The sequence below is a fragment of the Manacus vitellinus genome, unplaced genomic scaffold (assembly GCF_001715985.3).
Source record: "Manacus vitellinus isolate BGI_N305 unplaced genomic scaffold, ASM171598v3 scaffold_14_pilon, whole genome shotgun sequence".
Classification (NCBI taxonomy): Eukaryota; Metazoa; Chordata; class Aves; order Passeriformes; family Pipridae; genus Manacus; species Manacus vitellinus.
The window spans coordinates 9605900-9620149 of record NW_021939063.1 but is presented as its reverse complement, the minus strand read 5'-3'; the positions used below and the strand labels follow the sequence as shown (position 1 = coordinate 9620149).

Genomic DNA, 14250 nt, shown 5'->3' with positions numbered 1-14250 from the left:
TTATCCGTAGCCATTTTTTAGTGTAGGCAGGCTTCTTAAATTGAGTCTGAAAACATAGGATATATATGGACAAGGTGTGGTAGACTGAGCAGTGGTGATTTCAGTATTGCTGTTCCTCATTTTCTGCCCTATTGCAGAAATGTATTGCCCCTAAAACAGTGTCTAAAAGGGAATATATGTATTTTACCTGTTTCTGCTTTTAGTCCAGTCTTCTTGGCATCAACTGCAGTTGATGAGACATGGCAACGTTTCCTTCCTGCCACCTGTTTTGGCAAAGGCTTAGAGGAGACAGTCACAGCAGTAACATCAGCTGCCACAGCTGGATTCACTGGAGGTTAGTTGTCAAGCTCTTAATCTCAGAGTATCTGTTCTGAACCTTTTTGTTTGCATTTTCTTATTTTTGTGACATACAGACATTTGACTGTTCTCATTCACCTCATGGGAAAAAAGAGCAACAACCTCACAGTATAGGACCAGCATAGCAATTAGAATGTTCCTGTCACTGCAGAATAGTTTTGCCCCATGACTGTCACAAAATCAAAAGTTTGTGGAACTGAAAGAGGGATGTTTTTCCTGTTTCATTTATTTTAGTAATTTTTGTACCTTCAACTCTGTGGCACTTTATTATAATTTTTTTTCCTCTTGTATTGCTATATATCTTTCAGAAAATAGGAAAAACAGTATTTGCAAAAAGAAGTGTTTTCAGGGAATTGCCTTCGTTTAGTTTTTGAAAATATAATTTTAAGTGCTTCAGACTTGGAAGGATTTGTCACTTTCACCAACAACTTTTAATGCTGTGAAATAGAGGCTGTGTAAAATAATGTTTTTAAAGCATAGAAAGGATTCTTTTTGAGTCTATGGTACCATTATTATTTAAATTTTACTTTGATGGTTAACTTTTTTTTAAGGAGAGTTTCGTAGTATTGTGAGGTTTTCTTGAAGACTTCCTCTGTTTGTGACCCTTAGGTTTGTGAGGACTTTCATAATTTGGTTGGGATGGTCCTTTTGCCTTTACATTGAGGCTGTCATTCCTTTAAAACATCATCTCTGTCACCTTCCTGCTCAGCAGACTGTGTGTGCAGACCACACAAATGCTGCCAGGTCCCTTCTCGTCAGTGTGGGGTGCAGACAGTTTCCCTGGTGTGTACTTGCCACCTCTCCATAAACTCACTGTGGAATAATTTGGTCTGCCATGGATTGCTGCTACTCTGTAATTTGCTTCCACTTTCTAATATGGCATGTTTATGGAATTATTCTTATGTATGAACTCTTCAACCAATTTAAAATCAATAGGAATTAAACTTTCCAGTAAGGTTCTGTGATGCAAATTGGATGTCTTAAGAAAGTCCAAGCAAACCCTTTTCTGACATCTCCAGCTCTGGAGTGTTTTGGACTGTCAAGAATGCAGTTGAATTGTCCAGGAGAAGGTATTTCTGGAGGCAAAGTCTTATCTGCCCTCTCTTTTTCTCTTATGAGATTTCTATTTCTTATGATAATACCTGAAATCCTTAGTGGTTCTGAAAGAAAAACACAAGATTTTCTTTTTTTTTTGGTCTGCAAAACAAAGAGGTTTTGCATAATGTCTTGACTGCTGAAGCAGCAGCAAAGTTTTGAGGTTATTCCTTTTGCTTTTCCAAGTAATTTCTGCAGTCTTGGGTCAGTTGCTGAGAGTACTTGACTATGCATTTTGTAATTTTTCTGCTTGATGGTTTAATTTCTCTCAGTTGCACTCTGTCATTGTTTGTAGTCCCTTAGGGTGTAGTTCACAGAGGAGTTTAACTAAAATTGATGTTTTCTTCATCAGATAAAATGACAGAATCCTGTGGATGGACATGATGAAAATTGTCTTAAAATGGCTGAAACCTAGTTTACTTTTTTTTTTAAATTAAATTTACTTAGTTTCCAGCTGTTTCCAAATTTTATCAAAATCGATTTAACTTGCTTGTACCTCACTTTTAAACATGACTTCCATGGCCTTCACTGGACAGCTTTATCACGCTGATTTTAGCTAAGTAGGTGTATTCATAGACATGTGTTGAGGTAGTGTCTAGTGCTTCCATGGAGTACTTTAGTGGGAATTGTTAATATGATTTCATATCTTGTGTGGATCAACTTGACTGATGCACAGGCCCGTGGACACCAAAAGGTGTTTGAAATCACCCATGTCCTAAAAGCAGCAGTCCTGCCTTTCCCCAGTTCTCGACTCCAGATCTTGTGCAGAGTGGTGAGCAGGATCAGGTCTCGCTGTGTTGTTGCTTTTTGACATTTTACAATATTGAAATGTTGTCATTCTTCTTCTAGGAGCATGTTGGTTCTTTGTCAAGGTTCTCTAGATTCCAGAGAACTCTGAACCAAATGTATACATACATTCATTTCTTTTTCCATATGGTTACATACATATAAACCAGGGGACAGTCTTTAGAAAGCTCTAAGACAGATAAATCTCCAACCATCTCACTGTATTTGTCAGTAATTTGGTTATCATGGCATGCATAGCTAGCAATGAATACCTGTGTTGTCTAATAATTTGATCCTTTCTGTTGTAGGCTGGGACTGAGTTCTCCCAGACCCCGTGGGATAGATGGATGGATGGATTGCTGTCTTCCTTTGTCAGCCCACTAAGAGATGATATATGGATCTAATGATAATAGTGAATACTCATGTCAATATTTCATTTTTTAAAACTGGCAGAGTTGTTTTCTTGCTGCTTAGTGAACCCAGCTTGTTTTCAGAGCAGAGCCACGCATTTGTATTGGTAGATTGAGGCACAATTCAAGTACTTTTAGCAATCTGTATGTTTCAGAGTAAGTTGGAGCTAAATGATTTAAGGATTTCTCTGCTTCTGTGTAGGTGTCTTTATAGAACAACATGACTGTAATCAGGGGAATTTGATGCATTTTTTTGAGCTAGCTGGTTTACACACAAAAAACCTTGATGTGATTCTGTTTGCCCTAAAGGTGTTTGCCCTTCTGTGAGGATCTGCCCTTGACGTGAGGTTTGTGGGTGTGCTGGAACGAACAGGCAGTGCTTGATTGGACTCAGGTGGACTGTTTTTGTATTTGAGTGGCACTGGCTGATGAGAGAGGAGTTTTTAGCATGGTAATGGAAGCACTTATGTTTACATTAGATGTCCCGTAGATTTTGGTCATTCTGAAATTTCAATTGGAAAAAAAGGTGAATGAAGATCTGAAATGCTACACTTCTTACACTGTTCCACTTGCCGAGTGGTTTGCTGCTGGTGCAGATGACAGTGTAAGTATGAACTGGTCAAAACTCACTGCCTCTGTCCCACGTGAGGCTGGATGCCAAGGAAGGCTGCATGGCAGAGCTGCTATTACCAGTTTTCCACCAGCTTGGACTGGCCTGTGGCAGTATGAGATGCAGGAGAAAAACATGCTTTGAATTCGATGTGACTGGTAATGGTGTGAGATGTGCAACTCATTATACAAGGAGCTTATCCTATATAGGTGACTTATAGGTCCATTGCTGAGCATAGAGAAGGTGATGATGGTTATTGTTTGGACACTACCAATCCTGAGTTGTCAAAAGTCTTGAATCTGTGTCCAGTTTTGGGACTTCAATAACTATAGGTGTGGGGAGAGGTAAAGGAAGCACTTTTCTGTCCTTTGATATCTGCGAAGAAGAGATGTGTGAGAAGTGGTCACCGTCAGTGCACACAGGGGATTTCACTATTCTCCCTGCCCTGGCTCACATGTTGAAGTTGTGTATAATCAGAGAAGGCTTTTCTCAGTTTGTCCGGGATGTGTTTGTACCGGCATTACATTCTTACCATTCTCAGCCACGCATGAGACACTGGATGCAGGATAACAAAATACCTTAGGCCTTCTGTGGACAGACTCACAGAGGTGCACTGACCCTGCAGAGGAACAGGATGAATCTGTGTGCTCCCCCTGTTTGGTAACTGCTTTGCCTTTGGGTCTGTGGCTGTGGGAGGGCGCAGGGGGTTTGTTCTGTCCCCCTGAGGTTGTACAGCATCACCTGAGCAGCACCCAATGGTGATGGAGTCTGAATTTAGGTAACAAATGCAGTCTGTGGGGCTGTGCCCAGGGGTTTTTGTCTGGGGGTGAATCTTTCATGGCGCTCACAAATCCTTTGTAGACTCTGTCACCAAGTCTTGGACACCTGTGCCCGGGGGTGACTATGTGACTGGGACACAAGTGAAAACAGTAACAACCACATCATGAAGGAGGAAGCTCTAGTGAGCTCTTTGACTCAGCATGCTTGATTGTCCCTGTTAGTACAGACTTTTATAATAATGAAGAGAGTTTCCAGCTGTAAATTTTCTGCATCTGCTTTATTTGTACATGGATGGCAATGGTAGTGGAAGTGAGCCAATGCAGTGCTGCAGCTGTTGTGTCCTAAACAGAGTTCTGAAAATTAAAATGGCTTAAACCTAGTTTTAAAGTATCTTTAAATGCTGCATTTTCGAAACCAGCTAAGTATTATTTACCTGTTAGGCCATCAAAATTCCTGTTTCCGTTTTATATCAAAAAGAATTGTGTCAGAAAGGAGACAGGTTTGTGCAGTGGTCTGAAGATCATCAGATTTAAATTAAAGACTTTGAATTTTAGTAAAACTTATTCTAGTGGCACCAGAGAGAAGTGGGTGTGATATTTTTTCTTTTCCTGCATGGCCGTATTTTTGTGGGGAGAGGTAGGAAGGTCCTTGGGGACTGTATATACAGAAAATTAGCCAGTTTGATGGGTGAACATTTTGATTTCAACTCCAGCATTTTATGGTATTGGGTGTTACCAGGCCAAAATTTCATGAAGACCAGACTGTAATGTAGCCTGAAGGTGATGTGGTCTTGGACAGCATTTGAGGTTGGTCTCAGCAATTCATTTTGAATGTCACATTGTCGGACTTGAAAGTACACATAAAATAGCAGCAACAAACAGTAAAATCCGAGCAGGGGTGATGGTTGAGCAAGTATTGCTGGGTCAACACAAATGTGACTGAACTGGAATTTGCCTTGTCTAACCTTTCAGTTTGGTATTTCATATTTCTCCAGTAATCTCCTTCCCAAAAATGGGAGTTATCAGACCATTTCAGTGCAACAGCCTTTGTACACTGTTGATGGAAAGAGGGTTTCCTGTGAGAAGTGCCTGAAATCTTGTCCCAGTTCCTCCAGGACTGACCAGGTATCCAGAAGCTGCACCTGAAATCTTCCAGTTCTGCTGAGTCACGAGCAGGCGGGAGGCTGGAATTTGTCCTGATGAAATGTCGGGCTGCTGCCAGCTGGGTATAGTCATGGCAAAGGCAAAAGATCGATATGGGAAAAAACATCTAAACAAGTATTTAAAAATATTACTCGGGGGGGAGAGCTTTCTATGTCTCTTAAAGGGAAGGGTGCTTCAGACATTGAGAAGCTTGTCCTATTTCTTTTAACCTTGTGCCAGAGTTTTATGTGACTAGATTGAAGCAGGGATTGATGTCTGTAGCTTTTAGCTGTATTTTAGCAGCAATTTGTCTCATTTCGTGTCAGTGTAGAAATCACAACTCTATCACAAGCATGAGAAAGGGTAAATAAGACACTTCCAAAAGGTCCTTTTATTTTTCTTTTAATATTTTTCCAGAAAACACACTCAAGAACGCTAGGCTGTCTTGTGTTGCAACTGCCTGTGAGCTTAGTCTTCCCTCTTTTTCATCTCCCACCTCCCTGTGAGACCATTGCTTTGGGGCATAACAGGGAATTGCCACAGACCACTTAGAAATCTTTACCTTCTACTTCTGTAATTTGCTGTATGCCTGTCATACTGTCAGAAAGATTTCTCATAGGGATGTATACTGAAGAAGGAAAGTATCTCCTTGTGCCAAGAGAAGTGGCCTGTCTTTTAAGACAGGAAAAGGCAATATAGCGTGTGGCATTTAAACTTTTTGACTCTAGTTCTTCCTTCATTTGCCCTTATAGTGAGTGTGTGTGTTTTGGTGTTTCAGGGGGGTTTTGTGTTTTAAACAATGGCTGGACTGTGGTGTCCAAAGGCAGTTCCCTGTGAGAAATTCACTACCCACAGGAAAACTTGGCTGGCGGCCTCTCTGTAGCCCAAGAGGGTTTGCTGGCAGAGCCCCCGAGATGCCGGGGAGCATGTGACAGCAGGAGCCGGGAAAGGCTGCGGAAAGTATTCCAAGCTGCCCTTAAAGTTTAACGTGCAGAGAGGGCGGTTAAGTCGTCACCGTTTCTCTTTGGTTTTGGAGTTACCTTTGCTGCCTGTGGAAACGCAGCCTTTCTCTGTATCGTGGGGGAGTTTCTTTCGAGCCCTGTAGAATAATAGCTCCTTTATGCTCGTGTGTGCTATTGAGGTTATTTACATAACGAGGAGCTGATCCCGTTTCACCTCCGGCCGCCATCCGACCCTTGGAGGGTGGCGTTCGGCGGCGATCTCGGTCGGTGCCGTAGCCGAGCGCCGCGCCCGGCGGGGACGGCGCAGCCCGGGCTCCCCGGGGCCCCGCCGTGACTCACCCCCGCTCCCGCTCCCAGCCAATGGTCCCGCCGTGCTCCCGGCCGGAGCGGCCCATGCGCGGCCGCCCAGACGTCTGACGTGGCTCTGCCGCGGGGAGGTGTCAGCCCGGGCTGAGCAAGGTCGGGCCCCGCGGTGTCGCGGCTCCTGCCCCGAGCCGTGGGTGCAGAGCCCAGGATAAGGGCCTCGCTGGGCGACGGGAGCGTCGGTGGCGTGGGAGTAGCCACGCTGCAGGTCACACTCACCCGTGCCGCGGGCCCGGTGAATGCACATGCAAACTGATCCGCGGTGAGACGGGTCAGCTCAGCCCACCCCGGCTCTGCCTCCTTGGCCTCCCAGACGGCGCTTTGCCTGCAGCTTGTTTAAGGAAGGAGTTAGGAAATGCTGATGGAGGGCTGTGGGTGATAGGTGACAGCTGCTGCTTATATGCAGAAGGAGCTAATAGATTGCTTATCTGATAATTAGTCCTAAGTTTACTTGGGGGAGGGGGGAACTATCATTATCAGCTTTAAGGCAGAGCAGCTCATTGTATGTCAGTTCAACACTGTAAAAAAACTCCCCCAAAACCCCACCAAACTACTACCATCTACCTTTTCCCTGGCCCCACATATGAAAATGAAGTTAAACCGATGTGTCACGTCACTGATGGAAACATATTTCTGCTTTTCTTTTGCTGTGAAAGCCTTCTTTAGGGGTACACAGGGACACCTCATGCTGTAACGGCGATGCAATGCTTTCTTTCTACCCTGGTAGGTTTCCCCATGTCCGTGACGTGTTGGCCGAGGCTCTGCGGCTCCTCTCCGCCCTCGGAGCGGCCAGTCGCTGCCCTCTGGACTCCGTGATCCCCGACGGGCGTCATGAGCATTGCAATCCCTCTGGGAGTCACCACACCAGATACGTCCTACTCCGACATGGCTGCAGGATCGGAGTGAGTGTTACCCCACAGAGAGGAGGAGAAAGGAGGAGGGGCGGGTGTCAGAGGGCTGATCTGGAGTGGGGCTGTAGGATCGGTGCTGGTGCTTTCTGCACCTGGGAGAAAGTGGCTGCTGGTCCACTGGCTGTATGAGGGAAGAATGCAGAGACAGACTCTGGGTGTTAACAAGTGCAGTGTTACGGAAATTGTTAAGTTTGACAGAGGAGATGGGGAAAAGGAGAATTCCAACAGTATGAGGCACTCAACTATGGGTTTTATATCAGCTTGACTAGTAAGTCTGTACTGAAGTGCAGGTAATTGTGCGTTTGCTCTACCCATGCTTGGCGTTGGCAAGGTACAAGCCAGCTCCTTTTCCAAAAGCTGTAATGTGAGAGATCAGCATGCTGAACCTCCCTCTCAGTAGAGCCTACTGGCTCAGACTTGTTACCAGTCTTATATGACTGATTTCCAGACACCTTTGGAGCTTGACCAGAGATGTGAGGCAGCATCAGCCTGCGTGGACACCTTCATTTTGTTTCTGCCCCTGAGCACGTTCCAAGAAGCACACTCAGTGAGCATCCCTCAGGGTCTCCACCACAGTATGCTGTGCAGGGCTCTCACTGCAGCCATACCTCTGAGGCCTGTTGGAGGAGACTTAGCATTTCTTTTAAAAGACTCGTCAAGAACATTTCAAATTCAGGAAATACAGCATCGTGATATCTTCTTAAAATCCTTGTCAGAATGATGTCAGCTCAGATGAGTACTGTGTTTTTGTCGGGGGTGAGAGGGAGGGCTCAAGTTATTCCTGTGTTTTTCTTCTCCCCCCTGCTTTCTTGCATCCTTCTTTGAAATAAGAGCTGTAGTATCCCTTTACAAAAATTTACAAATGGCATTTTGGAGACAGATTTCCCCCATGTATTATTAAAGCTACCTACTGTGCAAATACCTGCATGTCAGGTTGATCACTGTAGAACAGAAATTGCTCCAGACTATAAATTTTGAGCTGTAAGAGCAGTGGGCTAAGGTACGAATCCCTGGTTTTCCCTTCCATCTTGCCCTGATTTGACTGTGCACAAAGTTTGACTACACAGTCGCACTCTCTGCAAGACTGCTAATGCCCTTTTTTGTCTGTCTTGGCACTGGCCCCATTCTAGGTATTCTCCTTCGTGAGGCCTCATTCCATCCTAAAGCCCACATTTTTATATGTTCTTTTTAAACAAGGAATCAGAAGTCACTTATCTGCAGTGGGTACGTGATCCTTCACTTTTCAAGATCTGACATTCAGTATTGCTTGTCACCCTGCTTCTCCCACAGCAGCACTTTGAAGACTCAACATGCAGGAATTTTAAACTGTTTATGACAGGAGGAAGAGTGCTAAATAGTTTGGTCATGTACTTTGCTTTCAAAGCTGAGCATGGTAGAGAGAAGAGCCAGATATATCTGCGCATGTCCCTTGTAGAGTTTCAGTATCAAACAGACCGACTGTAAACCATCTGCAAAGCATTTTCTTTTTCCCTTGTAAGAAATTTGTAGGTCCAATTTGAGGCTAAGCTAGAGTACTTTGAAAAAAGGCTTTTGAAGATTTCTGAATTGGTTTCTCTGTTTTCTAAAACTTGGGAATGCCAGCACTTTATTCTCCAGTCTTTGCATCGATGCACTGTTACTGCTGAAGTGTCCTTTGTGGGTCTGTTCAAAGCTAAGGCTATCCTTCACTTTGCCTTTGAAACTCTACTAGTTGGAAGAGTAAAGTCTGGGGTACCTGAGCTTCTTGTCTTTTACAAGGGATTGATTTCCAAGATGTGCATCATGAGGGCGATAGGATGGTAAAAGGAAAACTAGCTGGCCCTCCTTACAGGATGAGCTTTAGCGTCTTCCTCGGCCTCTGATACAGAGAGGAGGTGAAAATGGTGAAGAGTCTTGGTGTTCATCTGAGGGTGATACGGACGCTGCAGAGTAGTTTTGCTGTGTTAGTCTGACTGCATAGTGGAAGTTGTGGAAGCTCCTTGGCACGCTGCTGCTGAGGAAGCGTTGGGGCCCCGGTGTTGTTGCCCCTGGACACCGTTGCACCAACAATCCTGAAGTTTTATTGCTAATGCTTGCGGCAGCATTGCTGGTATTCCAGGCTGACTGTGGTTAGGAATGTGGGTGACTTGGACAGAGGACTTATCTGCTCCTTAGACTGTTTAGGCTCTTTTCCTTCTAATATTGTTTCTGAAAATACGATTAAACCTAAATGGATTTAACACTACCAATCTGGAAGTCCTAGAGGACTGTTGCAAAGATCCAGCAAGGCTGGATTATGTGGCAAGCTTTACAAGGTGCCTTTTATTAAGTATATCCTTTGAGAGGAATCACCACCTATATCTCCTGCTTTTCACAGTTTAGCTGGCTGTAGCCACGCTGAAAAACAACTGAATTTATCATGTCATGCTCCTAAATCCTGAGCTACAGAAGTGTCATTTGCATAGGTGTAAGGCCTTCTACTTTCTGCAGTTCTTTGTACAAGAACTTATTGCTCTTTTATGTTGCAAAGACAGGTCCACCGTACTCCAGAGTAAGCCAGAAGCTCAGAGGTTGGTGCCATCGGAGAACAGATGAGGTTCAGTGGCAGGGTGGGGCAAACTTCAGTGCAGCAGTGATTTCAAGAGCTAATAGGAAGTCCAAAGGGCACAGGGGTTAGTGTTCTTGGGTGGTGCCTAAACACTGCCCCACGCGTGATCGCCGGCCATTGTTTGAGTGCCGCCTGATCCACACTGACCATGTAGAACCCTCTGAGAATCCTGCAAAATCTCACCATAGCAGCAGAGTTCCAAGGTAGAGTTTTCCTTTTCTGTATTTTTCTTTCCTCCTTGCTCAGCTCCGTGCTATAATTTTGACAAAGATTTCATCTGCAGACACGATTCAGTAATACTCTGCAGTATTCTGATACGGACCCTTCTTCTGCTCTGTGCAGAGGTTATCTGATTCGTATCTTCTGCTTGTAACAGCGTGCTTTCTTGCAGGTGTTCTGTCTGTAGCCTCATTATCTAATATCCCCTGCATTGAATTGCAGCTATCCCTTCTCTGAGTAGGGTTTCTGCAGCTTTCTGCTGAGGATATACCTTTCATTTTTAGCTGTTTTTTTTCACCACCCTGTGGTGGAAGAGTGCATTGTACCTCAGCAGCACATTTCCTGTTCTGCTCGTTGGAGGTTGCTGTATAGAAAGCACAGGGTGAATCCGATCTGTCTGTAGCCACTGCCTATCCAGGGCATTGATTTGTTGCCTCTTTGTAACAGGAGTCTCCAACTCCTGGTAGTTGCTGTCAGGATAGATGCAGGTTTCATGCAGGCTTTATCACAGGACACTGGACTCAGCTAACAATTGGTACCTGAGGGAGAGAGAAACAAGTGCAGGTGCAGGAAAGCTGCTTAACTGCAGTTGAAATAAGCTGTTGCAAAGATAAAATGGCAGTACTGTTCAGTGGCTCTGAGATTAGGCTGGCTGAGTTCAGATGTGAATGTTGAACCAGACCCAGTTTCCTCAACCATAAGGAAACTGAGCTTCTTACATGCTAATTATCTTTTTAACTTCCCAGATTGAGACCCAGTTTAATGAGTTATCTAGGGTGGCCCTTACTCAGTTCCTCCCCTCTGAAAGCAGGTTCATCCTGTACAACTTTTGCACACATGATGCTTGGTGAAGTATGTAATAACACCTCGATTTCATGAAGTTTCTTCATTTTGAGCTCATGTGTTCAATAGAAAAGAACAGTGAAATACTGTCACTAAAAAAATGATATTGTATTGATGGGTTTTACTTCTGGCCCTTTCTGCAGCCCAGAGTCTGTGGAAGCTAGTCCAGCTGTCAGTGAGAAGAATGTGTACTCCAGCCACGGCTATGGGGCCACCCAGAAACACAGCTATCGCGGGCTGCCTTACGCAGTGAGTACTCTCTCTGCAGTGAATCAGCTCTTTACTGTCTACTTTTACTCTTTTTCCTTGTTCCATAGTTCTTTGCCTGTTAAGCCTTAGGAGTTTTGGCTTATTTATTAGGGAACAAACACCGAGTTACAGCTGAGTTCTGCCATACATTTTTTGTTTGTGTGTTTATTGTTTGTGAAGTCCTGCATACTCTACAACAAGCTTTATTAGCATTCTAGGTGATAGATTTTTAACTGAATGAAGTATATGAACAAAGTGTGACTATATATGAATATATAACATTTTCCTGATGGTAATTTTATGCCCCATTTGGTTTATTGTGCACTATTTATACTTGTTTCAACTGCACAGATTTTCATAGTGGTAACTTATAACAATGAGAATCAATGAACAGTCAGGAAGAATGGGAGTATAGCCTGAAGCTATGGGAAGAACAGGATGTCACAGAATCACTGAGGTTGGAAGGGGCCTCTTGAGATCACATAATCCAGCCTCCCTGCTCAAGCTGACTCTGCTTGAGCAGGTTGCCCAGGACCATGTCCGGTTGGGTTTGGAATATCTCAACAGGCAGAAACTCTACAACATCTCAAGGCATCTGGTTCCACTGTTTAAACACTGATGTAATCTCAGGTTATTAGCAGTACAGCAGTTAATGTCGAAATAGCCTGGTTGTTTTCATAGGTTTTGAGTTTAATTCATTGGTGCTGAAGGAAACCATTCACATCTTTCAGAGCTATTGCTTTGCCTTCTTGGTAGATTGAGGAATTCAGGCTACTGTTTTACACCAGTTAAATATTAACCTGGGAACTGTGGATTTGGGACTTCAGCTTCTAGGCATCATATCTTCACGTTAAAAGTAGTACTGCAAATACTCGTTTTCAGGATCATAATTACGGAGCCCCTCCTCCTCCAACGCCGCCAGCCTCTCCTCCTGTCCAGACCATTATACCTCGTGCAGAACTGAATGGCCTGCACTCGCCTGATGAGGAGAACTCCGGGGACAGTGAGAGCTCCTCAGAAGGAGAATCAATTCCCACTTGGTGCCACTGCAGTGTCTCCCAAGATGGTTTCCTCCTCAAGTGTGAAAAGTGCAGGTAAGCTTTGGTGCAGTGCAGGTCTGGGCTGCTCCTTGTGTTGACTTCTCATACCGAACCGTGTCACCTTTGGGCTGTGGGACAGACTTCCTTTTGCTAACTGGAGAGTTCTTTCCAGTGCTTTACCCACTATTGACCCTGCTCCTTTGCGTTGTCAGCCTGACAAGTGTTGGTGGCACCAGGAGTGGAGATGAGGATGTTAAATCGATGTTCTTATCATCCTGGGCCCCACTGAGGGCACGCATCTTGTGACATCCTGTTGAATTTCAAGTGACTTTACTCCTACAAACCAGCTTCAATTGTGCATTCTCCTTTGGCAGAGGAATGAGCAGGGGGAAGGTGATCAGACTCCGCCGCCGGAAGCAGGACAACGTGTCAGGTGAGTTGGAGGGTGTAATTCTGATGATGGTGACTTTTGTTTTCTATCTATGAGACCTTTGTCTTTTGGATGCTATAATCATCTAACTGTGATCACTGCCCGCTAATGTTCTTTGCCTCCCAATCGCTGGGATTTTCTCCTCTCCTTACCCTTCACCTCAGTTAGCACTTGGGAGAATCAGATTATCTTGTGAACAGAAAAGGAAAATTTTCGTCGGTGTCATTCTGTGACATATCAGAAGTTTGGGAGACCCGTTCCCAGTTTGGGTGGGGAAACTGAGGTGATATAGTTCTCTCAGGGAAGAGTTATGCAGGGTCAGCCAGTCGTCTTGATGGAAATGGGCATAAGGGTCAGCTGCGCTCTCGGGGATGAGAAGCCGCTGCTAACAAAGCACTTCTGTCTCTAGGCGGGGACAGCAGTGCAACCGAGAGCTGGGATGAAGAACTCTCTCCCTCCACGGTGCTGTACACGGCCACTCAGCACACTCCCACAAGCATCACGCTGACCGTCAACCGCGTCCGCAGGACCAAACCCAAGAAGAGGAAGAGGAGTACGGAAAAAGCTCGCACTGCTCCAAAGGCCAAAAAGATCAAGGTATGTGGAGTGAGACAGAGTTGCTGCAGTTCCTACCAAATGCTGTGTGAAGTGTTGTTAGGAGCAGGCTGACAAGCTGGCAGTAGACAAGAAACTTTTGTCCTGTCAGGAATTGCTCTTTCTGGTGCAATAATGTGACGCCTTGTATTTGTGACCTGCTAGAGTATGTGGCTGTTGGTTTAAAAATTGCCTTACTGGAACTCCACCCTTATTTCCTAATGCTGTCCATTCATGCTCAGAGCTTGGACTCAATTACATATTTTCCCTTCTGTATTAGGATTTGGGAAAACAGCTTTTGGAGTCTGTTTATGGCAGAGGGTCAGTTTGTGAATGGAATGAAAAATGAAGAGAGCATGGTATTTCTTAGCAGGCTTTGTTGAGGAATTTGGGCTGCAGAGCTTCTTGGCACTGTTCTTCGGGGACAGAGATAGTGCTTGTGTGGAAAACTATGTAGGTAGTGATGAACATTTGTTGAGGGATGACTTTACTGTCTTGTTTGTGAGTGTTTGGGGACTGAAATAATTTTGAATTGCTTATATTGGAATGCAAGTGTGTGAGCAGCTGGTTCTTTCCCGTCATCTGCTAGCTTTACCATAATTTTCTACAGTTTAGGTTTCTCTTGAAGTTCTTCTGGTAGGCACTGATTAAATAAAAGGCTGGGGGCAGGAGCCCATGTGAGGTTTTGAGGGTTTTTTTTTGTTGCGAACCAGCTTGATTCTGTTTCTGGATCTTTCTCATATCAAAGCAAGTGGGTTTAGTCCAGACAGTTTTGCTTTTGATCTTGACATTTTACTAAGTGTGAGGCAGGCTTTTTTACTTCAGAAATCCTGGCCATGAAACTTTTCAGCAGTTTCCACCGGATTTGCATT

At 44.5% G+C, this 14250-nt stretch overlaps 1 protein-coding gene across 1 annotated transcript in view; it reads left to right on the top strand.

Moving 5' to 3' along the window:
• The first annotated feature begins 316 nt into the window (after nt 1–316).
• Nucleotides 317–14250, top strand: part of SETD5 (SET domain containing 5) — a 46463-nt gene continuing 32529 nt past the window's right edge. The window contains exons 1-6 of the mRNA XM_008925272.4: nt 317–334; nt 7233–7407; nt 11209–11314; nt 12197–12408; nt 12729–12787; nt 13194–13381. Coding sequence (XP_008923520.2) covers nt 7337–7407; nt 11209–11314; nt 12197–12408; nt 12729–12787; nt 13194–13381 — 636 coding nt within the window. The 5' untranslated portion in view covers nt 317–334; nt 7233–7336. The remainder of the gene's footprint in view (nt 335–7232; nt 7408–11208; nt 11315–12196; nt 12409–12728; nt 12788–13193; nt 13382–14250) is intronic.